Source organism: Nicotiana tabacum, chromosome 20, assembly GCF_000715075.1.
Source record: "Nicotiana tabacum cultivar K326 chromosome 20, ASM71507v2, whole genome shotgun sequence".
Taxonomy (NCBI): domain Eukaryota; kingdom Viridiplantae; phylum Streptophyta; class Magnoliopsida; order Solanales; family Solanaceae; genus Nicotiana; species Nicotiana tabacum.
In genome coordinates this window covers 1,048,267-1,074,672 of record NC_134099.1, presented here as the reverse complement: position 1 = coordinate 1,074,672, position 26,406 = coordinate 1,048,267, and the positions used below count along the sequence as shown (strand labels likewise).

At 37.0% G+C, this 26,406-nt stretch overlaps 2 protein-coding genes and 1 pseudogene across 3 annotated transcripts; 2 read left to right on the top strand and 1 right to left on the bottom strand.

Moving 5' to 3' along the window:
* Window positions 1–11,473: 11,473 nt before the first annotated feature.
* On the top strand, window positions 11,474–14,722 carry LOC107780863 (uncharacterized). 2 transcript variants are annotated; one of them, XM_016601466.2, is made up of 3 exons: window positions 11,474–11,604; window positions 12,387–12,462; window positions 13,494–14,722. In XM_016601466.2, the coding sequence occupies exon 3, from the start codon at window positions 13,519–13,521 to the stop codon at window positions 14,509–14,511; it is 993 nt and encodes a 330-aa protein (XP_016456952.1). In that variant the 5' UTR covers window positions 11,474–11,604; window positions 12,387–12,462; window positions 13,494–13,518; the 3' UTR covers window positions 14,512–14,722. The 2 variants fall into 2 exon arrangements, with proteins under 2 accessions (XP_016456952.1, XP_016456951.1); XM_016601465.2 differs by having other exon boundaries at window positions 13,460–14,722.
* A 1,601-nt stretch (window positions 14,723–16,323) lies between these two features.
* On the top strand, window positions 16,324–18,482 carry LOC142174904 (non-functional pseudokinase ZRK6-like; annotated as a pseudogene).
* A 168-nt stretch (window positions 18,483–18,650) lies between these two features.
* On the bottom strand, window positions 18,651–20,143 carry LOC107780862 (serine/threonine-protein kinase ZRK4-like). The gene has a single exon (XM_016601464.2). The coding sequence runs from the start codon at window positions 20,004–20,006 to the stop codon at window positions 18,942–18,944; it is 1,065 nt and encodes a 354-aa protein (XP_016456950.1). The 5' UTR covers window positions 20,007–20,143; the 3' UTR covers window positions 18,651–18,941.
* Window positions 20,144–26,406: the final 6,263 nt, after the last annotated feature.

Genomic DNA, 26,406 nt, shown 5'->3' with positions numbered 1-26,406 from the left:
AATCATATGCACTCCCTGCTTGCCGGTTTGAAATCGAGCTTTATGGGTATCGGATAAATAACCTGCATCGGCATTATCAATACGATCTGCACCACTTTTGTTAGCATTAGCAAGATAAATAAGTGCATCATCTATACCGAGATAGAGTATTTCAGGACCAAGGAGCTCCTCATCCTCATCTAGAGGTTGGAACAGATCCTTATTCACTTCAAGTGATTGAATATTCATTGGTGTACTTAATGAGTACACTTTGTCCATGTAAAAGTATTTTTAAGACCCTCTTGGAGCTCTTCCGGAGTTCCAATAAGATTTATGTCACCAACATAAACAGCAAGTGTAACAAATTTTGATGACATTTTCTTTATAAAAATACATGGACAAATAACATAATTTATGTAACTTTCTTTCAGCAAATATTTACTGAGGCGATTATACCACACGCGCACAGATTGCTTTAAACCGTACAAAGATCTTTATAATTTGATTGAGTACATTTCTCAAGACTTTGAATTATATGCTTCACACATTTTCAATCCTTCAAGTATCTTCATATAGATTTAGTCAAATAAGTCATATAGGTTAAGACTTGTATCTAAATGGTATGACATCTTCAAGTGTCTGGACTGCTAGTCCGATCCTCACAATCGTTTACAATATTGTGCATTATATTGTATTAAATATATCGTCGACGATCATTTTGTGTCAGTTCCGAAGCGACATAACTTGTGGAGATCTCATCACTTTCTTTATTTTCAGGTACCTGAACTTTTTCGGGAGTTTCATGAAATGTTATGTCGTGGGCTCTTCTAGAGCTTATTTCCTCCTCATTTTGATCATTAGCTCCTACTATTTTTCAATGATTGTTACCTTTGGAACCGATTGGTTTACCACGCTTCATGCGTACAGTAAACTCTATCCTTCAGGGACTTTAATTTTAATAGAAGCATTTGTAGCTGAAATATGATATTTAATTTTGGATCAGCAAATGCTTCTGGCATTCGACTTGAATTATCTTCTAAGTGAGGATCATGATAATTCGATTCATATAGCATATTTTTCAACTGTTTATTTCATCCCCCAAATGTTAGAAAAACTAACATATATCCCCAATCATCTTTGGGAAACATATCTTTGTGTATTATGGTAGAGAAATTAATCATATACCACGCAACAAAAGATAGTAAAAATATTTTGTTTCTGATCTTAAACCAATTGTGAAGGGAGGACTTATCATATATTGTTGATCTGATGCATACAAGTGCTGCTATATGCAATTTAGAAAATCTTAGACCAACACATGAAGTTTTGTTCTCATAAGCAATGGTTTAGCCATTAATAGGATGTATTCAATGCTAAACCAGCTTGGATATAAACCAACATTATCAAGATGAACTGTCTTGATTTCATAATCTGAAAATTATGCTCTTAATCGAGAAAAGCAATTCCAGATGCCAAACTGCAGGTTGACAATAATTACACATGTAACCATCTCATATATGCACCTATAAGTGGTTCACATGATAGGTGAACGGGTCCATATTCACCTTTTATATATTTCAGAATCATGGGCCTTAGTCTCAACTTTAGCTGGTATAATCAATTCATTATGAGAACAAGCAACACATGAGAATTCCTGAAGAATCTTCTAGTTCTTTAGTATATGCTTATCTAAATTCTCAAATAACTCATTTAAAAATGGCAAATGAAAACTTCAAGTTTATCATGTCATGTGCTATCTCTTAGTAAACTTCTGGTTTACTAGGCATAAACTTTTGCTTTAGTAAACTTCTGGTTTACCGTGATACATGATATAGTACAAATTAAAGAATAAGGCGGGTAACTTCTCACATACATATTATTTTATCCCCTATGATTGTGGAAACATGAAGATTATCAATCTTCCAATCATTTGTAGTCTCAATATGATAGCCATTTGTATTAGTAAACTTCAGGTTTACTACAACATATGTTTTGACCATAATCATATAATATGAATGACATATTTGTATATAAGCTCTTCGAGAGCCTTCATTTATTATCCACAATCTAATATTTATCTGACACTACTGGTGTCATGTATTCTTTAGGCAAACACTTAGCTCTTCAGGAGTTGTTGATACATTTTGTACTGTCAAATATTGCTCAGACACTGCTGGTGTCATGAGAGAAAATCACAATCAAATAAACAATGTAAAACAATTGTTTAAGCACACGAAAACTCCTCTTCATAATATTTTTCCACTTCAGGAGGCAATTTCAATTGTGTTACTTCTTCAGGAGCAAATTTAAAATACGAAATATTGAGTATATATTCTCTCAATTATATTAACTCTTCTGGAGGTGAATTATAATGTATTCACATCAAGAGCGCGTTCATATTTATCCGACTTATTAGTATTGTCACATTCACTTCAGGGAATGAATTAATATTATCAAAAGTTCTCATCCTTCAGGAAATCGAACATAATTATCTGAATGCGCATTAATCCATCAAATTGTGACGCCTCAACCTCTTTTAAAATATTTACTACTTCAGAAGCAAATCGAGGCGTGCATTTAATATAGAGAATATTTATGTAGCTTATTTTCAATTGTAACCATAGAAAGCCTAAATTATCACTTTCGGTGATCATAGGCATATACCACTTCTGGTAGTTAACAAAATATAATTACAATGAGATATACGAAATATAACCATTTCTTGTGGTTGTATATTTCTTGCAAACTCTGCTAGAGTTTAAGTTGATCTACTAATGTTATCCATATTCTTCAAAATGACATAAACAAGATATATTATAGTAAACATCATTATCAAATCATAATTTTTCTTTATGTACAACAATTACATAACAATACTATATATTACATATAACAAAAATTAAAATATTTACATTTCTACAGATTCACCACCGATTACATGACTTGTTTCTCCTTCTGGGAGTGCAAAGTAATCAGTTACATCCAAATGCATGAAGTCTAAATTATCTTCAGAAATAAAATTTGTTTCAACATTTTTCTCTGTCTTCTTTAGAGAGGCTTGATAAAGCTCAACCAGGTGCTTTGGCGTACGACAGGTACGTGACCAGTGCCCTTTTTCTCCATATCTATAGCATGCATTTTCTGCATTTGGTGCTTGCACCGCTTCATGCTTTTGTTCCTTCCTTTTCCACTGTTGGTGGTGATGAGTGTTCTTTGGTGTATTATTATTACCATGATTAGAGTTTCTTTCCCGACCACGACCATGGCCATGACCACGATTGGGGCCACGACCTTTTCCACGTTTAGCCTGGTGGAAGTTCGTCTCATTCACTTCAGGGAATGGACAAGAACCAGTAGGTCGGCTTTCATGATTTTTCATTAATAGCCCATTATGTTGCTCGGCTATAAGAAGATGTGAGATAAGTTCAGAATACTTTTTAAATCCCATCTCTCGATATTGCTGCTGCAAGAGCATATTCGAGGCATGAAAAGTGGTAAAAGTTTTCTCCAACATATCATGATCAGTAATATTATCACCACATAACTTCAATTGGGAAATAATTCTGAACATAACAGAATTATACTCACTGATAGATTTAGAATCTTGTAGCCTTAGATGAGTCCAATCATATCGTGCATGTGGAAGAACGACCATCTTCAGGTGGTCATATCTATCTTTCAAATTATTCCACAGTATGACTGGATCTTTAACAGCAAGATATTCCATTTTCAGGCCCTCATCAAGGTGATAACGTAGGAATATCATTGTTTTGGCACGGTCTTGGCTTGATGCCTGATTTTTGTCTTTGATGGTGTCTGCCAGACCCATCGCATCAAGATGAATTTCAGCATCAAGCACCTAAGATATGTAGCTTTTGCCCGATATATCCAGGGTGTCGCACCTCCTTTTTACCGCGCCCGTGGGGCGCGTGGGGAGTTTTTTCCAATTGAAGGACAGTCGAAACGGGATTTATTTAATTACTTCAGAGTCGCCACCTGAGAATTTTAAGGCGTCCCAAGTCACCGGTTTTAATCCCTGAATCGAGGAGAATATGACTCTGTTATTTATTCTGCGAACCAGAAATCCTGAGTAAGGAATTCTGTTAATCCGGAAGAAGGTGTTAGGCATTTTCGAATTCAGTGGTTCTAGCACGGTCGCTCAACTGTTTTTATTATTGGCTTAATTATCTTGAGTTTACTAAATACGTTTTTATTGCATGATTTTACTACCGCTTTTACTTATTGTTTATGACGAATTACGCGTACGTATATTCGTATTATATATCTTTTATAATTACAGAGGATCGTGCCACGCATACGTGTACACAATAAAATTGTCTATGTTATAGTTTTATATTAAAAAATATATGTTCGAAATTTAAAATAAAATCAGGAACATCATCACTCTTGTATTTAGACAATGAACTACACATCTCGGGTTATATGAAATTATTTTAACATCCTTGAAAAAATCCTTTTCTTAAATATTCGCTCAAAATTGCGCGTACGCATAATCCGAATTTGCTTTTAAAAATATAGTCAGGGCAGCGAACGCATCCCTAATTGCGCAAAATTAGGGATAGGGGTATTTTTGGTGAAGGGATCAATGTCAGGAAGATTTGGGACTTAACCATTTCTGGTCAGATTCGAGGGGAACCAAATACGACACAAGGGTGAGGGAAGCCTAGGGGTCATTTGGTGTCAGTTTAGAACAAATCTGGGTAAGTCCTTGTTTGGTTCGAACCTTCAAAAGAAGATTCGAAGAGTTCTGAGGGGATTCGAACCAAACAAACAACAGATCCATACCTAGGGTGGTTAAGGGAAGCTATGGTGTCGATTTGGGGTTGTTTGGTTTAGATCTGAGCTTGGCTCGAATCTTCAAATGAAGATTCGAGAACCTTCAGGAAGATTCGAGCCAAGTGGCTAGCATATCTGGATAGAGGATGTTCAGGGGGTTCTGGGGTGTTATTTTGGTGACCGGCGGCGTTGTTGCCGCCGGGTTTCAGGCGATGGGATCCTAGGGCGGCTAGGGTTAGGGGTGGGTTTCGGAAGATGATGATGAACAGTGGAGAGGGGGGTGTTAAGTTAGGGGGCCGGGGTAGGGGTTTGGGCTTATATAGGGGTGGGGTGGATTGATCTCATCCGTTGGATCAATTAAGATGCACGGATGAGATCAATCCACTTATCCAAACGACATCGTTTGATTTAAGTTGGGGAAAGGGGTCAACCCGGGGTTGAAACGGATCGGGTTTGGGTGAGTTTTTAAGACCGTGGGATCAAGATGGATGAACGGTTCAGATCTAGTTGCCCTAAACGTCGTCGTTTCATTTATGCAGGGGCTGAACTGGACCGTTTGATTGCAATGAATCAACGGCGCAGATTAACAATCCAGAAGCGATGTCGTTTGAGTCCTGTATGGGACTGGTTGACATGGACCGGGTCCTATGAGTATTTGGGCCTGATTTTTGTTTAAAAATTCTTGGCCCAGGTCCATTTCTATCATTTCCCATTCTTTTATTTTCTAATTAAATTCCTAATTAAAATTATAAAAATAAAATTACCCTTACAAAGATAAATTACCTATTAATACATAGACAACACATTAATCACACATTGAAATATTAAAACTAGAACAAACACATATTTTTGTGATTTTATTTTTTGAATCAATTATTAAATGCATAATCAAATCCTAGATATGCATGCAACATATATTTTTATTTTTATTTTCATTTTGTTATGGCAAAGTAAACATTTACGGATATAAGACAAATATTTAACAAACATCACGCAAATTCAAAAATTGCACAGTAAAAGAAATTTAATTTATTTTTTGATTTATTTTGGAGTAGTTTTTCGTAAGGCAAAAATCACGTGCTCACAGCTGCCCCTCTTTGTGCGGAAACTCGAAGAGTTTTCGTGCAAAGATAAAGTGAGCGGATACGAGCGATTTTTGCCCGTTCAAATACTCCGTGGGAAGCATTTTTTGAAAGATTTTGACCGAACCTCTGCTTCAAAGGTTTCCTACATATCCTTGGCTATAAAGGAATCAGGTCAATGTAGTTCGGGAAGTTTTGGGTAGCTGGGACTACCGTGGGACTGTGATGTTACTGCTGTTTTGTGCTGCTTTTACTGCTTGCTGACCTCCTTATTACACCTTGTTTCAAAGGTAACACAAAAAGCTAAACTAGACTATGGTACATGAATTATAAAAATCTTATCTAGATCATGCCCTTGCGTTTCTTGTTGTCTTGATATCTTGGTGACTCTTGGGCATTTGGCTTATTCCGTTTTCCTTTTCATCGTGTCCCGTATTTTCTTCATCTGTTTGGGACTCTTGTTGTTTCTTGCTGGGGATTTTGTTGGACTCCTCTACTTTATTGATTCTAAGTGTACTCCTTTCTCATATGAGCGGGCTTTTGACTTCAATACTTCAATTGTATTTCCTTGTTCTCCAGGTGGGTGCCTGACTGCGGATTCATCCTCATTCTCCAGGTGGACGCCTGACTTCTTAAATTCTTTATCCTCATTCTCCAGGTGGACGCCTGACTTCTTCAATTCTTATCCTCATTCTCCAGGTGGACGCCTGATTTCTTCAATTCTTATCCTCGTTCTCCAGGTGGACGCCTGATTTCTTTAATTCTCATCCTCATTCTCCAGGTGGATGCCTGATTTCTTCAATTCTTCATCCTCATTCTCCAGGTGGACGCCTGACTTCTCTAATTATTCATCCTTATTCTCCAGGTGGACGCCTGATTCCTTCTTTTCTCATCCTCATTCTCCAGGTGGACGCCTGACTTCTTTAATTCTTATTCTCATTCTCCAAGTGGACGTCTGACTTCTTCTTTTCTTATCCTCATTCTCCAGGTGGATGCCTGACTTCTTTAATTCTTATCCTCATTCTCCAGGTGGACGCTTGACTACTTTAATTCTTATCCTCATTCTCCAGGTGGACGCCTGATTCCTTCAATTCCTCATCCTCATTCTCCAGGTAGACGCTTGACTACTTTAATTCTTATCCTCATTCTCCAGGTGGACGCCTGATTCCTTCAATTCCTCATCCTCATTCTCCAGGTAGGCGCCTGATTTCTTCAATTCTTCATCCTCATTCTCCAGGTGGACGCCTGACTTCTTTAATTCTTATCCTCATTCTCCAGGTGGACGCCTGACTTCTTCAATTCTTATCCTCATTCTCCAGGTGGACGCCTGACTTCTTCAATTCTCATCCTCATTATCCAGGTGGACGCCTGACTTCTTTAATTCTCATCCTCATTCTCCAGGTGGACGCCTGACTTCTTTAATTCTTCATCCTCATTCTCCAGGTGGACGCCTGACTTCTTCAATTCTTATCCTCATTCTCCAGGTGGACGCCTGACTTCTTCAATTCTTATCCTCATTCTCCAGGTGGACGCCTGACTTCTTCAATTCTCATCCTCATTATCCAGGTGGACGCCTGACTTCTTCAATTCTCATCCTCATTATCCAGGTGGACGCCTGACTTCTTCAATTCTTATCCTCATTCTCCAGGTGGATGTCTGACTTCTTCTTTTCTTATCCTCATTCTCCAGGTGGACGCCTGACTTCTTCAATTCCTATCCTCATTCTCCAGGTGGACGTCTGACTTCTTCAATTCTTATCCTCATTCTCCAGGTGGACGCCTGACTTCTTCAATTCTCATCCTCATTATCCAGGTGGACGCCTGACTTCTTCAATTCTCATCCTCATTATCCAGGTGGACGCCTGACTTCTTCAATTCTTATCCTCATTCTCCAGGTGGATGCCTGACTTCTTCTTTTCTTATCTTCATTCTCCAGGTGGACGCCTGACTTCTTTAATTCTTACCCTCATTCTCCAGGTGGACGCCTGATTTCTTCAATTCCTCATCCTCATTCTCCAGGTGGACGCCTGATTTCTTCAATTCTTATCCTCATTCTCCAGGTGGACGCCTGATTTCTTCAATTCTTATCCTCATTATCCAGGTGGACGCCTGACTTCTTTAATTCTCATCCTCATTCTCCAGGTGGACGCCTGATTTCTTTAATTCTCATCCTCATTCTCCAGGTGGACGCCTGACTTCTTCTTTTTAACTTCTTTATCAGGTATTTCCTGACACAAATATTGTCTTTGCCCCTGTTTTAAATCAAAGAAAACTTCGTTAGTTTAAAGCAGGGTGGTTAACTGGGGTATTCTTGTTGATGGTGAGGCTTCTCTTCGTCTCTTTTTTATTGCCTTGGAATGGTTGAAAAAGACTGTTTTGTCCTTGTAATTGATCCTTGATTATAGGATTCCCCTCTGTATGTTTTCCTTCAAACCCTTTTAACCGTAATCATATGTCTTTCCTGACATTGTTGATCCACTTTTGATTTCACTTTTCTTCCTCCCATATCTTATTGTTTTTATCTCCCGCCCTTCATGGCCTTATTTTGTATCATGTAACCTTGAATCTTGGTAGTATACCTTGACATTCCTTCTTATTTGTTTGGAATAAAACTTATCTCAAAGCTTTAGAAAAATAAGATTTCCCAACCGAGGAAACCAGTAGAAAAGGGTGGGGTGGATTGATCTCATCCGTTGGATCAATTAAGATGCACGGATGAGATCAATCCACTTATCCAAACGACATCGTTTGATTTAAGTTGGGGAAAGGGGTCAACCCGGGGTTGAAACGGATCGGGTTTGGGTGAGTTTTTAAGACCGTTGGGATCAAGATGGATGAACGGTTCAGATCTAGTTGCCCTAAACGTCGTCGTTTCATTTATGCAGGGGCTGAACTGGACCGTTTGATTGCAATGAATCAACGGCCCAGATTAAAAATCCAGAAGCGACGTCGTTTGAGTCCTGTATGGGACTGGTTGACATGGACCGGGTCCTTTGAGTATTTGGGCCTGATTTTTGTTTAAAAATTCTTGGCCCAGGTCCGTTTCTATCATTTCCCATTCTTTCATTTTCTAATTAAATTCCTAATTATTAAATTCCTAATTAAAATTATAAAAATAAAATTACCCTTACAAAGATAAATTACCTATTAATACATAGACAACACATTAATCACACATTGAAATATTAAAACTAGAACAGACACATATTTTTGTGATTTTATTTTTTGAATCAATTATTAAATGCATAATCAAATCCTAGATATGCATGCAACATATATTTTTATTTTTATTTTCATTTTGTTATGGCAAAGTAAACATTTACGGATATAAGACAAATATTTAACAAACATCACGCAAATTCAAAAATTGCACAGTAAAAGAAATTTAATTTATTTTTTGATTTATTTTGGAGTAGTTTTTCGTAAGGCAAAAATCACGTGCTCACACAGGGCTACAAATTCAAGTTTAGAAAGAGATGACATTATTTAGGAAAAGAAACTTCTTACCTCAGATACTTTCAAAATATTTGCTCGAGATGGCAGAGTCTCGTGCTGATAACGTGTTATAAAATAAATACTATAAAGTAAAGACAAGTATAGAGAGAAACTGATATATTATTCGAATTCAAACTGATGTTCATAATGAACTGAAATCTCTTCTATTTATAGAAGAAAGGAAGCTGCTGTGTAAGCTGTTACTATACCAGATATGGATAATCTTCTACTGAGAGCAATGTTTATCCATAACGGAGTACTGAAAGGATAAGCTTATTATACCCGATATGGATAATCTTCTACCGAGGGTAATGTTTATCCATAACTGGGTACTGAAAGGATAAGCTTATTATACCCTGTATGGATAATCTTCTACCGGGGGTAGTGTTTATCCATAACTGGGTACTGAAAGGATAAGCTTATTATACCCGGTATGAATAATCTTCTACCGGGGTAATGTTTATCCATAACCAGGTATCGAAGTGATAAGCTTTTTCAGGAAGCTTATTTCCAATAGAGTACTTAAATAGATAAACATATTTACGGTGGAATCCCATATGGATAAGTTTCTTCAGGAAGCTTATTTACAACGAAGTACTAAATGAACATCCATAATATAATATATTTATAACAAAAGGAAGATATTTTACCTTTTATATTTTAGGGGGCAAATGAAGAAATAAACACTAACGAAACCAAAATTCCTTTTATATAATGATCTAAAAATATAGTTTATGAAAGCATTTTAGAAACTTATTAGAATTCTGAGCTTATGAATTTTACTAGGCGTTTGGACATAAAATTATAATTTAAAAAAAAATAGTATTTGAAGTTAAATTGAAAAATAATATTATGTGAAAATTGAAATTATATTTGTACATGCATTTCACTTGGAAAAAAAATCGTACTTTTGTGAGAGAAAAAAATTCTGAAAATTTTGAATAAGAAAATCTCATTTTCGAAAAATCTCAAAAACTTGCAAACTTTTATGAATAAATACATTTTTTTTTAAATCTGGAAAAAAGGAAAAAAGGTCTATGGACAGAGGATTAGATTCTAAAGATATAGTTTAGTGGGTGATTTTGACCAAAATTATTGAATTTTATTGATTCTGTAACTCGAACTTTAATTATATCGTAAAGTATTTTCTATTTTGACTAGGAATAAAAGATCACAAAAATACCACGAGGTCTCTTGATAATCAGAAAAATATCAATGAGTTAATAATAGATTAATGGAGATAGACCTTTAACTTCTAAATGTGTAAAAAATAATAACATAAATAGTAATCATTTTTTGCTAAATTTTTCCTAAGTTAATTCCAGAGCTTTTTTACGTTGGAATACCTTCTTATTCAATTGTGTTACTCCAGAAAAATGATAAACTAGCTCTCATATAGCTATAAGATTCCATATATGTATAAGATTATTTTCGTCTATAATTAATTATTTTACTGCCTTGAATATATTTACTTATATAGGATCGGAATCATTCCATAAATCAATAACAACAAAAATATATTTCCCGTTGTCAAGTTCCTAATTCCTACTACTATTATTGAAAAATGAACAACAACAATAATAACATCCCGGTATAATCCCACAAGTGGTGTCTGGGAAGTATAATATGTACGCAGACCTTATCTCTACCCCAAGGAGTAGAGAGGTTGTTTTTAGGAGAGCCTCGGCTCAAGAGAGCAACAAGAGACCATATATTAGTACTATTATTGAAAAATAAAATTAAAAATAATTTCAAAAAAAAAAAAGTTTGAACCCATTTCCTAGCAACCCGGTTTTACACCGCGTTGGAGTTCAACAACAACAACAACAACAACAACAACAACAACAACAACCCAGTATAATCTCACTTAGTAGGGTCTGGGGAGGGTAGTGTGCACGCAGACCTTACCTCTACCCTGAGTTAGAGAGGTTGTTTCCAAATAGAGAGGCTGTTTCCAAATAGATCCCCGACATCCTTCCCTCCAAGAACTTCACACCTTGCTCTTGGGGAGACTCGAACTCACAACCTCTTGGTTGGAATTGAAGGTTGCTTACCATCAGAGCAACCCCTCTTGTCACAACACGCAAATAATTTCAAATAATTTTTTGTTTTTCCTATTTTTCTATAAATAACCCCAATTCCTCTAGCTTTAGAACTCTCTAGAAAATTGAGCACCTCCTTTCTCTCAACGAGTTCTAGCCCCATCTTCTTTTTTCAAATCTCCCAAATTCTTCTCTTTTCCGATTGCTCTGGTATGTCATCTAAAAGCTTTAGCTACTTAAAAATTCATGCTTTTTTGTTTACTTTTTGATGAATTTTATTTGGTGCCTTTACTAGCATTCTAGGGTTTTAATCTGGTGCTTCAAATTATGTTGAAAATCTCGTTATATATAGTCTGAGGAGTTTGATTTATCTTCTAATCGATTAATACTGAGGTGGTGAATTTTATTTGATGCCCTTATAGGCATTCTAGGGTTTAATTGTGTTGCTTCAATTTATGTTGAAAATCTTGTTATTTAGAGTCTGATAGGTTAGAAGATGTATCATCAAATCGAATAATACTGAGCTGGGTCTGGATCTTATTTTCTGCAAAATTTGGATCCTGTTATATGAGTTATTGAAGTGGCTTTTGGGTTTTTCAAGAGAACATGCTTTAAATTATGCGGAAAAAAGAAGAAGAAGAAGAAGGAATAAACACTTTTTTTGTGTTTGTTTTGGGTTGGAAAGAAACTGGTTCGGGAAATGGGGTTTGTGTTTAAAATTGCTTGGTCTTTGTTCCGCCTAGTTGATGTCCTTTAAAAAATTGAATCTTTAAGGTTCTAAGTACTCACATTCAGCCTATTACTCTTTCATTATTGAGTTTCTGCTTTTGTTATAAAAGATTCAACTTGAGAGCTGATTATTTTCTAGAGATTGTCTGGGTTGATATGTATTCTCTCTTGAATCTAGAAAGCTGGTTTGCAGTTTTAATTTAGACATGACAATTGGCTAGCTGTGAAAATTGTATAACCTCTTTTTTTGGGGTTGAATGCAGATTCTTTGGGAAGTTGGTTGGAGGGGTATTTTGAGCTTGAGAATTGGACTTTTGGTCAACGATTTTATTGTATAAGGTAAGAAACCTGTTCCAGTTTGCAATTCTTTTCCTTTTTCAGTTTTGCGTCAATGCACCTATCAATTCTAGCTTCATTTGAACAGCTTGGAGAGGTTTGTTTAGTAAAAAGGAATATTTGTCCAGTTGATAAAGGAAAAAATCTAAAAGTATTTGGAACCTGTTTATGATCAAAAGTATACAATGAGATCTTTGTTATTTTGGCCTAGATTTCTGGTCCAATGCAGTGTATTTTGATCTTGTTTTGAAAGAGATCCAAAGCAGTGTTGTTTGAGCTCTCACCTGTTTGTTTCAGTTATGGTCTGTGTGTTTTTCATTCAGTTAATCCATCATAGGTATTTGTTATGCTTGTTTCTCAAGTTTAACATCGGATTGACACACTCTCTTATGCAAAGTAGTTTGACAGAGAAGCAAATAGGTGTCAGCCAATGACAGTGATGAATATTGAATCATATGTTGGGTTACACTGTTATAGGGCTTCGCTTGGTGGTTGGCAGCTTTTGATGTTTGTAATTGTTTTCCATATCGGTGATGCACAATACTGGATCTGGCTTATGCCAGTTTATTCTCAAATAATATGCTAATGAAAGGACATATCTAATTCTAAATATGAGATTTGAGCCTGTGATATATCCAGTCTGATATAATATTGCAGTGACAAATTATTTTTTGCATATCATTAGTGAATGTGGAATTATGTTCTGATACTGTATTGCAATTAAATTTTATTTGCAACCTGAAGTCTCTCTCTCTCTCTCTCTCTCTCTCTCTTTGTGCATCATTTTCCTAATTGTTCGCATTCCTTGTTAGTCTCTTGGTAGGTTTTCTTTGGTTAATAGCATCATATATGCATGCTTTCACTATAGGCATTTGCCTTTAAATTGTTTATTTTTGTTAAGTTTGAATTACATTTTACTTCCTTCATGTGAAATATGCTCTCGTTCAAAGGTGGTAATAATGGTGGAAGAACTAACATTGTTTCCTTTCTCTTCTTTGAGATGCACTTCTGGTCATCATCATACCAAAATGCAGAAATTTGTTTGTCTTTTACCTCTGAATGGATGCCAAGAAGTTCATGCAATTGGTCGAGGAGAAAAAGAAGAGAGCTCTTGAGAAGAATGAAGCCCGCTTGAAATGGGAGCAAAAACTTGAAGCTGCAGCAAGAGCAATATCTGATGCTGAAGCTAGAGAGAAAGCCAAGGCAGCTAAGCGTAAAAGGAAATCGGACTTGGAGTCTGATAGTGCCAGTGACACTGATAGTGGATATGAAGGAAAAAAATCCACCAAAAAGCACAAGAAGCATAGGAAGCACCATAGCTCTGAGTTGGGTGATTCGGATAGGAAGGAAAAGAAATCTAAGCGAAAGCCTAAGAGAAGATCCTCCAATTCGAGTGATGATAGCAGTGAGGAATATGATGGTGATTCAGAAGAAGAGAGAAGAAGAAAGAAGCGGGGTCACAAGAAGCGCAGGCATCATGATCGACACTCAGATTATAGTTCCTCAGATGATGAAGATGTGAGAAGAAGACGCCATTCAAAGCATCACAAACGTCACGGGCGATCACACTCAGAAGGTTCAGAGTCTTCAAGTGATGGTGATCATGTTGCAGTTAGGAAACGAAGCCACACAAAGCATCATAAACGTCACGGGAGTTTGGACTCAGATGCTTCTGTCTCTTCTAGCGATGAAGAAAAACTGAACCGCAGTAATCACGGAAAACATAGGAAATGTGATTACAGGTCCCGTAGTCATGATTCAAGGTCCTCAGATTCTGATGCTTTTAGGCGTGATAGAAGTAGATCCTTAGGTAAATCTTCTGATGAGAATGAGGAACTAGATAGAAAAGAAAAGCACAGGAAGAATCATCATCGACATGGCCATCACCGTCATCACCGTTCCAACCATAACCATCACCACTCAGATGAAGTGTCCAAGGACAAGCATCAACCCCACGGCGAGAAAGAGAAAAATGATGAGCCAGTGGAACGTGGTTCTGAGGTGCACAAGGAAAGTGATGTCAGTGGTCCTCATGTTATTCAGAATGCTTAGATGTTATGACTGCTTGCACCCAATTCATGTTGTTTTTCATTTAACTTCATTCTGTGGAGACCCTAAACTGCCATTGCGAATTACAGTTGTGTTTCGATTGGAGGCCTAAAGCCCAAATTTCATTAATACTGTTGAATCTTTCTACAGACCAGCACATTTATGCTACTAGTGATTCTGCTATTGATTAACAGAGTAACATCTTGTGGCGAGATATTCCCTTTTGATTGTCAGTTGCATGTAATTATCAATTTTGCTGTGATTATGCTAGGGTGCTTACTGTAGCTTTAATCAGTATGCTAATCAAATCACATCACAGGATATGGCAGGTGGAATGAGGCAGTGTTGCTTGTGGTTGGTAAGTTACAATCTAAGATATCGTTATGTCATGAGCGGAGCGGCTTGCTATGCTATTAGTAGTGCCTCTCTTTAGTACTATTGAGCAGAAGTAAATTATTCTCTTTTTATTTATTTTATGCAAATTAGCTCTGAACCGAGTCACTGTTGGGATTGGTATTATTGAGATAATCTATCAGGACAACTTTGAGAAATATATTTTTAGCCTGTACCAAAATAATAGCCGATTAAATATATAGTATACATATAGTATTCATATTTTATACACTTTTGGCTAGCAAATACAATTAGTTTCGGCCAATTTTATATTTGCTGTGATTTTCTCATTCAGCCCAATCCCATTAAATATCGACAGTTCTATAAATTTGTGAACTCTCATGATTTCATAAAATCATATTGCACCAGAAATGGTCAAAAATTTCTTGTCAATAACTCAATACAGCAACTTGATGCCTTGTGTCTTGTATATGACAAAAAGAAGGCGATTGGTTACAGGTCCAGAGGCGCTAATTACCAGCCTGCCTGCTCAATAAAACAGAAAGGTGATATTGTAAATTCGGAAAAGGTCTAAAAATGCCACTCAACTAACATAAATGGCCTATCTATGTCATCCGTTAAAGGTCACCCTATTCATGCCACTAACGTTATACTTTTGGCTTATTTATGCCACTAAACGTTATACTTTTGTCCTATTTATGCCAATGTCTACTAACAGTTCCATTTTCTGATTTTTTTCGTAATAAGAATTAATTTTTCGACCCCGGCTTTGCCGCGTGTCTTTATATTACTGGTTCTTCTTTACTTGACCCTACATTTCTTTTAACCCTGATTATGTATAATTAACCATGCCCAACCCGATAAAATCCAACCATCTTTTAACCTAACTCCTAATTCGTTGTCACGACCCAAATCCAACTAGTCGTGATGGCACCTAACCCAATCCGCTAGGTAAGCCAATTAACAACTATCTAATTTAATGAGATAACAAATAAATGATAAAATAATTAAATTGAAATTATGAGCTTCTAAGATTTAGATTTTTACAAATTGAATTGAAATAAACACAACATCGGTTTCAAATAAATACAAATCACTGATGTTCAGGTCCAGAGGCGCTAATTACTAGCCTCCCTGCTCAATAAAACAGAAAGGTGATATTGTAACTTTGACTGGACTTGAAAATTTTGTTCCTCTGTTTAAATAGTTTTGTTTTATCTGGTGGAGATCCTGACTTTGGCCTATAGTTAATATACATTCTCTATTGCTGCAGTTCTTGAACAAGGATGAGTATTTGAAAGGTATTGATGTTTATGAGTCAATAATCAAAATGTATGCATCTTATATTGAGAGAGATGAGGCTTCAAGGGAAGAATTGTGAGCAAGTTCCATTGAAGAAACCTTGAGCTTCTTCTGTCTTGGAAGACAGGGACGTCCCTCCAACATCTTTCTACTGTAGGAATAAATAACATGGATATTTCACAATCTAAGATGATCAATGTGTAAAAGTCTTTCATGCACAAGCAACAACAACAACAACAACGACCCAGTATAATCTCACAGGTGGGGTCTGTGGAGGGTAATATGTACGCAGACCTTACCCCTACCTCGAAGGGTAGAGAGGCTATTTCCAGGAGACCCTCGGCTCAAAAAAGCAACAGGAGCCGATATATTAGTACCATAAAAAATGCATAATACAATAACAACAATATAAGAGATATGAAAGAGTGGAATTTTGTGTGGCTATTTATTGTCATTTTGTGTGGAATTCAAATGCACAAGGAAGAGTACAGACCAGGAACCTTTCAACTTCCTTATAGATTCCACTAGTGATGATTGAACCCCCTTCGTAGAGATCCTGCCTCCGCCACTGATGACGCCTTGTTGAATCTAAGACCCCTGCATTAAGACTAGTTCACACAAGAGAGATTTTCCTGAAATTTGAGGTCTCTGATTAAGGGTAGATGAATCCATTCATCCACCACACCTCTTACTAGTGGTGACTCCTAGATTACTACTCCCTCCGTTTCAAAGATAGTGTCTTAGTTTGACCTGACACAAATTTTAATAAAAAAGTGAATTTTTTTTGAGATATGTGATCTTAAATAAGCCATAAAATTTGTGTGGTTGTAAAATTTGGGTGGCTATAAATGTTTCTTATTAAGGAAATATTGAAAGGTATCGATTTTTTTGAAATAGACTAATAAAGAAATAGTGCCAATTTTTTTAAAATTACGGGAGTAATTACTAGGTAATAGTCATTATTTTTGCAAGAGGTCTTGGCAAGAACAGATGCATCACTTCAGGGGACTCATGAGGAAACTAATATCATCCTCTGCTTCTGCAGAAAAGCTGAAGAAAGAGCAGTATTTGAAGAATGGAAGTGCAGTGCTCGAGGAGTTTATTGCTTTATGCGATGGAAAATGCCAAATTCCCCTACGTTACTCCAGTGCCATAGAGATCGAAAGGGCAACAAAACACTCCCAAAATACCACGGAGATCTTCAACAGCCATATAGTTATGGCCTCACTGGACAAACGTCTTGTTTTAATGAGGTTCGTCTCACCTAATTATTTTGAAAATCTCAATAATATATGTCGATATATAGCAATTACTTCTCAGATGAGTCATCTCAAGAGTGTGCTAAAACTTGTTGGTTGCTGCCTAGAGCTTCCGGAACCAGTTCTTGTGTATGAATATGTTGATGCTATATCTCTTAGAGATTTACTTTTCAAGAAGTGTAATGCTAAAAAAATCAGTTTCTTGGGAACGTAGATTGCGTATTGCCAATGAGGTTTCTTCAGCAATTGTTTATCTCCATAACGAATTTACTATGGCAACTGTGAAAGCCTCTTAGTCAGTCGAACTCTCGGGAATCTCCTAAAAATTTAGTGAGAAATGTCAATTGCGAGCTCTAGCAGATGTCCCTCGGTGTATCGACATCCCGGTTTTCCACTCGATAGATCCCGCAAATATGCTGCTAATTCGTGGGTGCCTATTCTTCGATCCAAACTGGTGATTCACCGCATTCCCTTCTCTAGTCAGGAATGGAGTCAGGGATGCCCTCTCCGCAGTTCTCGATTCTGATTGAACTAGGGAGGATCGGTATTGCTGGGGGAGATTGTTCTTCCTCAGCTGGCTTGTTAACCATGGTCTCACACTATTGGTGGAAAGGTATGAAGAGGGATGTCGCTGAGTATGTGGCTAAATGCTTAGTGTGCCAGCTGGTTAAGGCTGAGCACCAGAGACCAGCAGGACCCTTACAGCCAGTTCAGATACCACAGTGGAAGTGGGACGAGATAGCCATGGACTTTGTCTCTAGATTGCCGAAGACTGCGAGGCAACATGACGCCATTTGGGTGATTATTGATCGGCTGACCAAGTCAGCTCACTTCCTGCCGATCAGTATGACTTATCCAGGAGAATTGGAAGTAGAAAATGTTGTCCGCAGATAATTCTAGTATGTAGATCCTGAATATGTTGTCTCGGGAATTGTTACTCAAAAGATTGACGTCTACAGCTTCGGAGTTCTTCTCTTCCAGATATTAACTAGAAAGAAAGTAAGTATGGTTGATGGCAAGATGAAAGATTACGAACAATAGCCCAACAAATGCATCGAATCCAATATTGAAGAGTGTAATGTAATGGATATAGCGGATCCTGCCATTTTGGCCGAAGAGCGTGGAACAGATATTCAACAACAATTGGATGACTACTTAGATCTTGTTAAGAGATGCACACTCTCGAAGGGTGAAGATAGACCATACATGATTCATGTTGCAAAGGAGTTACGTCGAATTGAGAAGTGTTTTCGTGCCCTCAATCAAAATCTGTATTAGATGTGTGTTTTACAATGTTGTCAACAACTCCATTTGTTGAGCTGTGTTTCCTTCTCATATTGGCAATGCTTAGGCAAACTTCAATCAGACAAGACAATAAAATAAGTTTCATAGTAATTATCACACTCATAATTGCATAACTTAAGGAAGTGATTGAAGTTGTGCCTTTCAAGTATTAGTCACAAATTCACAATTACAATTACATGAGTGAAGTGCAATTGAGTTTTAGAGTACTATTTTCTAATTCAAACCTTGAGTGAGGGCACGAAAACACTTCTCAATTCGACGTAATTCCTTTGCAACATCAATCATGTATGGTCTATCGTCACCCTTCGAGAGTGTGCATCTCTTAACAAGATCTAAGTAGTCATCCAATTGTTGTTGAATATCTGTTCCACGCTCTTCGGCCAAAATGGCAGGATCCGCTATATCCATTACATTACACTCTTCAATATTGGACACATTGTCTAAGTCTCTCATCTCGCCATTAACAATAAGCGCTCTCTTTCCGGTCAATAGTTGAAAGAGAATAACTCCAAAACCGAAGACGTCAGTTTTTTGAGTGACAATACCCGAGCAGGCATATTCTGGATCTGAATAACCACATGTTCCGCGCACACCTTGAGCATCTACTTCCAACTCTCCTGGAGGCAATGCTATGGACAATGAAAAGTCAAATAGTTTGGCAACTCCACTGCTCTGATCTATTAACACCTTTTGTGAGTGCAGGTCTACATAAATAATGGGCGTAGTAAATTCACTATGGAGATAAAGAATTGCTGAAGCAATCGCATTGGCAATCCGCAATCTACTTTCCCAAGATAATGAATTTCTAGCATGATTATAATAATAACCCTTATGAAAAAGTAAATCATCAAGAGTTATAGCCTCAACATATTCATACACTAGAACAGGTTCTGCATATTCTAGGCAACAACCAATAAGTTTAAGCACGTTCTTAAGATGACTCATCTGAGAAGTAATTGCTATATCGTGACATATATCGTTGGACTTTGCAACGAAAGTAGTGTACGCGAAGCTAACCAAAACAATGCTTTTGTCTAGTAAGCCTTTTACCATATGTCTTTGGCAGGTGTATAATGATTTTTCTGAATGTTTGATTGCCCTCTCGATTTCTATGGCGCTGAAGTAACGAAGGGGAATTCGGCTTTTTCCATCGCATAAAGCAATAAGCTCCTCTAGCACTGCACTTCCATTCTTCAAATAGTACTGCTCTTTCTTCAGCCTTTTTTCAGAGGCAAAGGATGAAATTAGTTTGCTTATGAGTCCCCTAAAATGATGCATTTGTTCTTGCCAAATAAATTCCACAGAAAATGACTATAAATAGCATTAGACGGCTATCGATTTGACTCTCTTATGAATTACTTGGTAGTTTCGTTGCTTTTGTTTTGTGTCTTTTGAATTTCCAGACACTTTCATTCCCATTGTTCATCTGCTTCTTGTGGGGAATTTAACTTGATTATTCTTTGTTAAATTTGGTTGACTTGATATGACTTGGCTGTTTTACACCATTTTCAGCCACTAACTTTTTTCTTTCTGGCCCACGTTTCAAGTTATTAAATTGAGAAGGTGGGTTGCTTTGGGCACCCGCCACTACTATACACTATCCTCCCCATATCCCACTAGTGAGATTATACTGTATTTTGTTAGGGGTGGGCATTCAGTATTCGGTACGGTATTTAAAAATTTCGGTTCGGTATTTCGATATTCGGTTTATCAGTCATGTATACCAAATACCGTACCCAAATATTTCGGTACGATTCGGTATTCCTTATTTTGGTTCGGTACGGTTTCGATATGGTTTCAGTTTAATACATAATCACGTCATGTACTGCTAAGTGCTAAGAGCCTAAGCACTAAGCAAAAGGCACCAACACTAAATAATCTGTCATTCTGCCTAACAAAAGGCAGCAACACTAAATAATCAAATCTGCCTAACAAAAGGCGTGTAAGAAACATTTAAATCTGCCTAACATGTAGCAACACATACATGGAAGATGCACACCTGATTATCACATACACAACAAGTACTTGAAGGGCAAAAGAAGTAAATAAATATCACAGTAAGCTAAGATAGTAACAACCACTAATGAGTAGCAGTAGAATTAAACACCGAGCAACAAAAACAGAGAGATCATCCCTCAATTCAAATTTACACTAATAGTCTCGAATCAACTTAGTCTTAATTCTTAAATACGAATTTCAAGAAGACGCTTAAGACAATGCCTAATATGCTTCCTTAAACAATATGTGCCATCCTTTTTGGATGAACATTATAGACTCGATCACAATGCTTGCACTCTACTTTGTGAACTTCTCCATTATCTTCTATCACCTTAAAGTGTTCCCAAATATGAGGGCATACTTTAGGAGCACAGGCATGATTGCACTTGAACCTAAAAAAAAGAAGATAAATCATATGTCCATTCAGATATAGCGGGCCGTGAAAACAAACACTTACTTGTAAATTGGAAGGATCTTGTCCAAAAGGACAACAGGGGGAAAGATTTCTCAACTTCCTTAGCAGGTTTGGAAAGCAACAAGTATGAAACTGGACCAACAAGTACTGGAACAGTATCTACTCCAAGTTGCGTGAGTAACAAGATCAAGATCAATAAATCAATCATCTAATCTTTTATTACCATGCATAAGCATAAATAGATTTAACAAGATAATGTAAATGCTATAACTAAATTTGCTGAAAACATAAAAGAAATGAACAATAGTCTTTCTAGACCACAAATACGAACTTTTATCTACTCTTTTTAGAAAATTACATAAAGCAAAAAAGTGAAGTCAGTGACGATGAACGATCATATCAATTAAATATATTCCCCTTCCAATAGTTCAAGAATCAGACATGTATTGTGAAGTGAAAAGTATACATAAGAAAAGAATCGCATACCCCTCTTAGCCTCTTTGTACTCATCTATTGCCTTGTCAGAAGCATAAGAAAATTTAACATCAGGTCCCAACTCAGGGACAATGAACTGATGAAGTGGTTGGATCAAACAATGAAAAACCATAAATCAGCACACGAACAAGATAATCATATATCCGATGAAAAGAAAAGGTTGATGTGTCACTTAATAGTTGGTGTCAAACCACTTTGTCATCTCCATAGCAGGGACAAAGGCATTTCCTCGGGCCATAGACAAGTATGTTTCGAACCCGATCTCACATCGGTCCAGTTCTCACTTCTCTGAGTTCTCTCTCACAGTCAGCGTAGCCGATCTCTATTCTCTTAGGTTAGGTTTCTCCGTTTCTGTTTCTCCCTTCTAATTCCCTAATCCCTAATTCGCTTGTAGTGAAAGACTAAAGAGGTTTCTGTTGGGCCTTATTGGGTTGGGTTGGGCTGGCCGGCTGGGGCGCTAGGTACTAGAGCAGTGTAGAAAATTAGAATGGGAAAATTTTAAAAATAGTCAGACAACTGGTCATTCAAAAATAGCCCAGTTTCAAAAGTAATCGAAATTTAGCCACTTTTCATGTAAAGATAAATCTGAGCGAAAACACTATTCAAAACCCAGAAAATACGTCCGTATATTATACTGGAGTTCCAGCATAGGTATGGTTGAACTCCAGCATATTATACGGGAGTTCCAGATAACTATGCTGGAACTCCCGCATAATATGTTGGAGTTCCAGCATAAGTACACTAGAACTCCAGCATAATGTACTGGAGTTCCAGCAAGTATAAATGTCCAGTATAATATACTCGAGTTTGGAGCGCCGGTGCTCCAGTCTCCCGTATATTATACAGGAGTCAGCTACCGGTCCAGCATAATATGCTGGAGTTCGTACACTGATGTACCGAACTCCCGTATATTATGCGGGACCGGTCTCTGTTGCAACAAAATAATGGCTATTTTTCATTGACTTCGTAAATGGTGGCTATTTTTGAATGACCAGTCCGAAAACTAGCTATACCGTGCTATTTTAACGAATTAGATGTACAACATATTGGGTTGGGTTGGGTTGGGCAGTATAGGTCCAACATAAAATTCTTTACAAATTCGGTATTTCGGTATACCGAAATTTCAAGATCCTAGTAACCGAGGACCGTACCGTAATACCGAAATACCGAAAATGTTATACCGAATTAGACCGAAATACCGAAATCGAAATACCGAATTAATTCGGTTCGGATCGGAATTCGGTTTTTCGGATTTTATACCCACCCCTAGTTGTTGCTGTTGTTGTTTCAAGTTATTAAATTTCCAGGTCATGATATCAACTATACTCCTTGTTCTAAATTCAATATTTTACATGTAGCTTTTTTTTGTTGGTGTAATTAAAAAGCTAAAAAAATTTGAAATCTTTCATAAGCTACATAGCTTAAGTCCACCACGATTAAGAACTTCATTTTCTCGAGTATTTTTCCAAATTAATAATCTTCTTCCTTACTATTGGACTCAGATGCTTCTGTCTCTTCTAGCGATGAAGAAAAACTGGACCGCATTAATCACGGAAAACATAGGAAATGTGATTACAGGTCCCATAGTCATGATTCAAGGTCTTCAGATTCTGATGCTTTTAGGTGTGATAGAAGTAGATTCTTAAGTAAATCTACTGATGAGAATGAGGAACTAGATAGAAAAGAAAAGCACAGGAAGAATCATCATCGACCTGGCCATCACCGCCATTAGAAGGGGTAAATAGGCGGGTTGAGCTGAATTTGGGCGGATCAAGATGGGTTAGGTCAATAAATGGGTCATTGTCCAACCCAGTCCAAAGTATACTTGGGCTAAGATGGACTGGGTCAAGATGGGCTAAACAATGGGTTATAACCCAACCCGCCCAACTTGACTATGTTTTAGAACTATGCTCAAAGCAAAAAAAAAATATAAAGTTAAAAATACAAACAAACAATTTTTTTTTGAGAGGGGTATTTTATCCTTTACTCAATAAAATACCGTTTGTCCTTTTGTGTCATTCTGTTCCTAGTTCTTTTCTCGCTAGTTCTAATGACATGACATGTGTCACACCTCCTTTTTGCGCGCCCGCCCCGAAGGGTTAAATGCGCGGGTGGAGTTTTTCCAATTTAAGTGACAATATTCGAAATGAGATTATTTATTTAATTCAGAGTCGCCACTTGGGAAAGGTTTGGCTTTTGGTGTCCCAAGTCACCGGTTTATCTTGAATCCCAAATCGAGGAAATTTTCGACTTTTCCAAATGAAGTCTGCGAACCAGAAATTCTAAGTAAGGAATTCTGTTGACCCGAGGGAAGGTGTTAGGCACCCTCGAATCCCGTGATTCTAGCACGGTCGCTTAAATTGTTATAATGGCTAAATATCTGATTTAAATACATGTTGTGACTTATGTGCTTTTATTAAGTTTAAACCGCTTTTATCATTATCATTTATTTTTATAGAATTGCAACGTCGTGAAAATGCGTCTCGAACCACGTCACAATCAATGCACCCGTGATCATCGACACATTTGAACTTCATTGAGATTTGGATTTGGGTCACATCAATGTGCACCCGAATTTAAGAATATGATTTAATTAAGCCGCGCCTAAAGAGTCTAACGCGTTATTATTTTGTAGAAGGCCATGAAATTTATTAAATGGCCTATCCTGAATTCTAAATAATTATCATGGTTATTTATTGAGGGCCCCGCAATTTTGCATCTTTATTCGGCGAGGCTCATCTCTATTTTAGAGAGGACATCCTAAAGTGGCTACATTTCTAATGCATTTGTCTCTAAACTAGAAGAAAAGATACATGCTAATTTAACTATATACTTTTGCCTAATCCGGATCCTTACCAATACCTGATTAACTATTTACAAAGTAGAGAAAACACTACTTTTCAATGGAAAATTGCTTTGGTTTGACAGAGAAAAATCCGCTTATTCTGATGAAATACGACACTTAATCCGAACAAATATCTTTAGGTCAAAAATTAGATTAACTTGCTTAAACAGGGTAAATAGGATTCCTTATTGAAGAATACTGCCGATAAAAACTAATCCTGTAAAGGCCTAAAGAAATCGAAGACCGGGCATTTCAAAACCACATTATTTTAATAGCCATTTGCCCTTACTTATTCAATACATGCTGAAGGAGTGAATTTTAATTTTTAACAATCACATTAAATAATTTCACATTCCAAGAGTTCCATTCACATTCTGTATGCCAATAAACGAATCGAACACCACAGTTCAAATCAACAAGTACAAACTTAATAATGTATTCTCTATCATCTATAAACTACAATTTACATAAATTTAACAACATTTATGAAAAGGCAGTCAGTAAACGAGTGATTATAACTCCTTCAAATCTTTCTATTCATGCTTTTTCAATGTTACATTCAGCTACACCAATGTGAGACTTGAGATGTGTACCTGGAAACAAACCGAAAATGCCAAAGAGAAGAGGAAGAAGATAGGGAAATCAGCAACAGCGGGAAGCAGAATAGCAGTAGCAGCAGGACAGAAATGCAGCAACAATAGTGAGCAAAATAGCAGCAGCAAGAACAGGCTCGAGTGCAGAAATGCAACTATGGCCAATAGAAAGCAATAGCCAAATAACAGCAACACCCAGTGGAGTAGAATCAGAACTCCAGATAGACCAAACCAGTAGTAAACCAATGAAAACACTCGACTAAAGGACACAACTGGAATTTCATAAGGATCAGAATTTGATCTGAACCAGTTGAACAACTGAAAACCAATAATGATAGGAGGAAAAAGTTTCTGATTGTTGGTTGTATAGCTTCTATCCCTTAACCTCTCTCTATCTGTGTTTTTGTTTTTCCTTTTCAGCTCTTAAGGTTCACAATCCCCTCACTGTGTGTGTATATTTTCTTTTTCAGGTCTGATCCTCCCTATCCTTTGATTCTATCCCCTTTTTTATGTCTATCTCCTAATGCCCCCCTTCTCCTGCCCAATTCTGTCTCCTTTTATAAGCCTCAACACCATCCCTTTTAACAGCCTGTTTTCCAAATGTCACAGTACCCCTCCCATGTGTCTTTTACCTTTTCAGATCCCAATTAGTTATTTAAGTATATAACCTCCATAAACATTCCCTGACAGACTTACTTTTAAAAGGTTTAATACTTTTTTAAACTTAAAGCAAGGTATGGGCAGTAGAATATGTCTGACAGCATATGCTGTCAAATTGTTTAAAACTTAAAAGCCTTCTTAAGCAGAAAAACAGGCTGTGCACAAGGCACATGAGGTGCACCAATGCACATGCTGTGCACGAGTGCACATGCCTTCCAATTCAAAATTTAAACATAAACAATCCTTTTTACATTAGCTGATCAATTCAAACAATCTATAAGTAAGCAAAAACTGGTTCTTAATTGGCTCAAGGCAAATGTTCATCAGAAGCAAATCGATTTACTTTGTTCAGACAGTTGAAACTAATTGACGACACATGTCGACTCGACTATATTAGCATTAACATACACAATCGTAGCCAAAAATCAGACATTTAAACATGGTTCGAATTATACTGACTAAGCAGAAATACACTCGAGGAGTCATTAGCCAGTCCAAACTTGAAAATCCGCTACTTGCACAACATTTATATACATTATCAGAGCAAATGGAAAGACTTATTCAAACAAACAGAAGTTCAGGCAAATGGACGGGGCACAGTTGACAAAATTCAAAGACACAAAATCAAAGCATGAACGGACTTTAACACAATCAAATGGGCCAAAACAAATA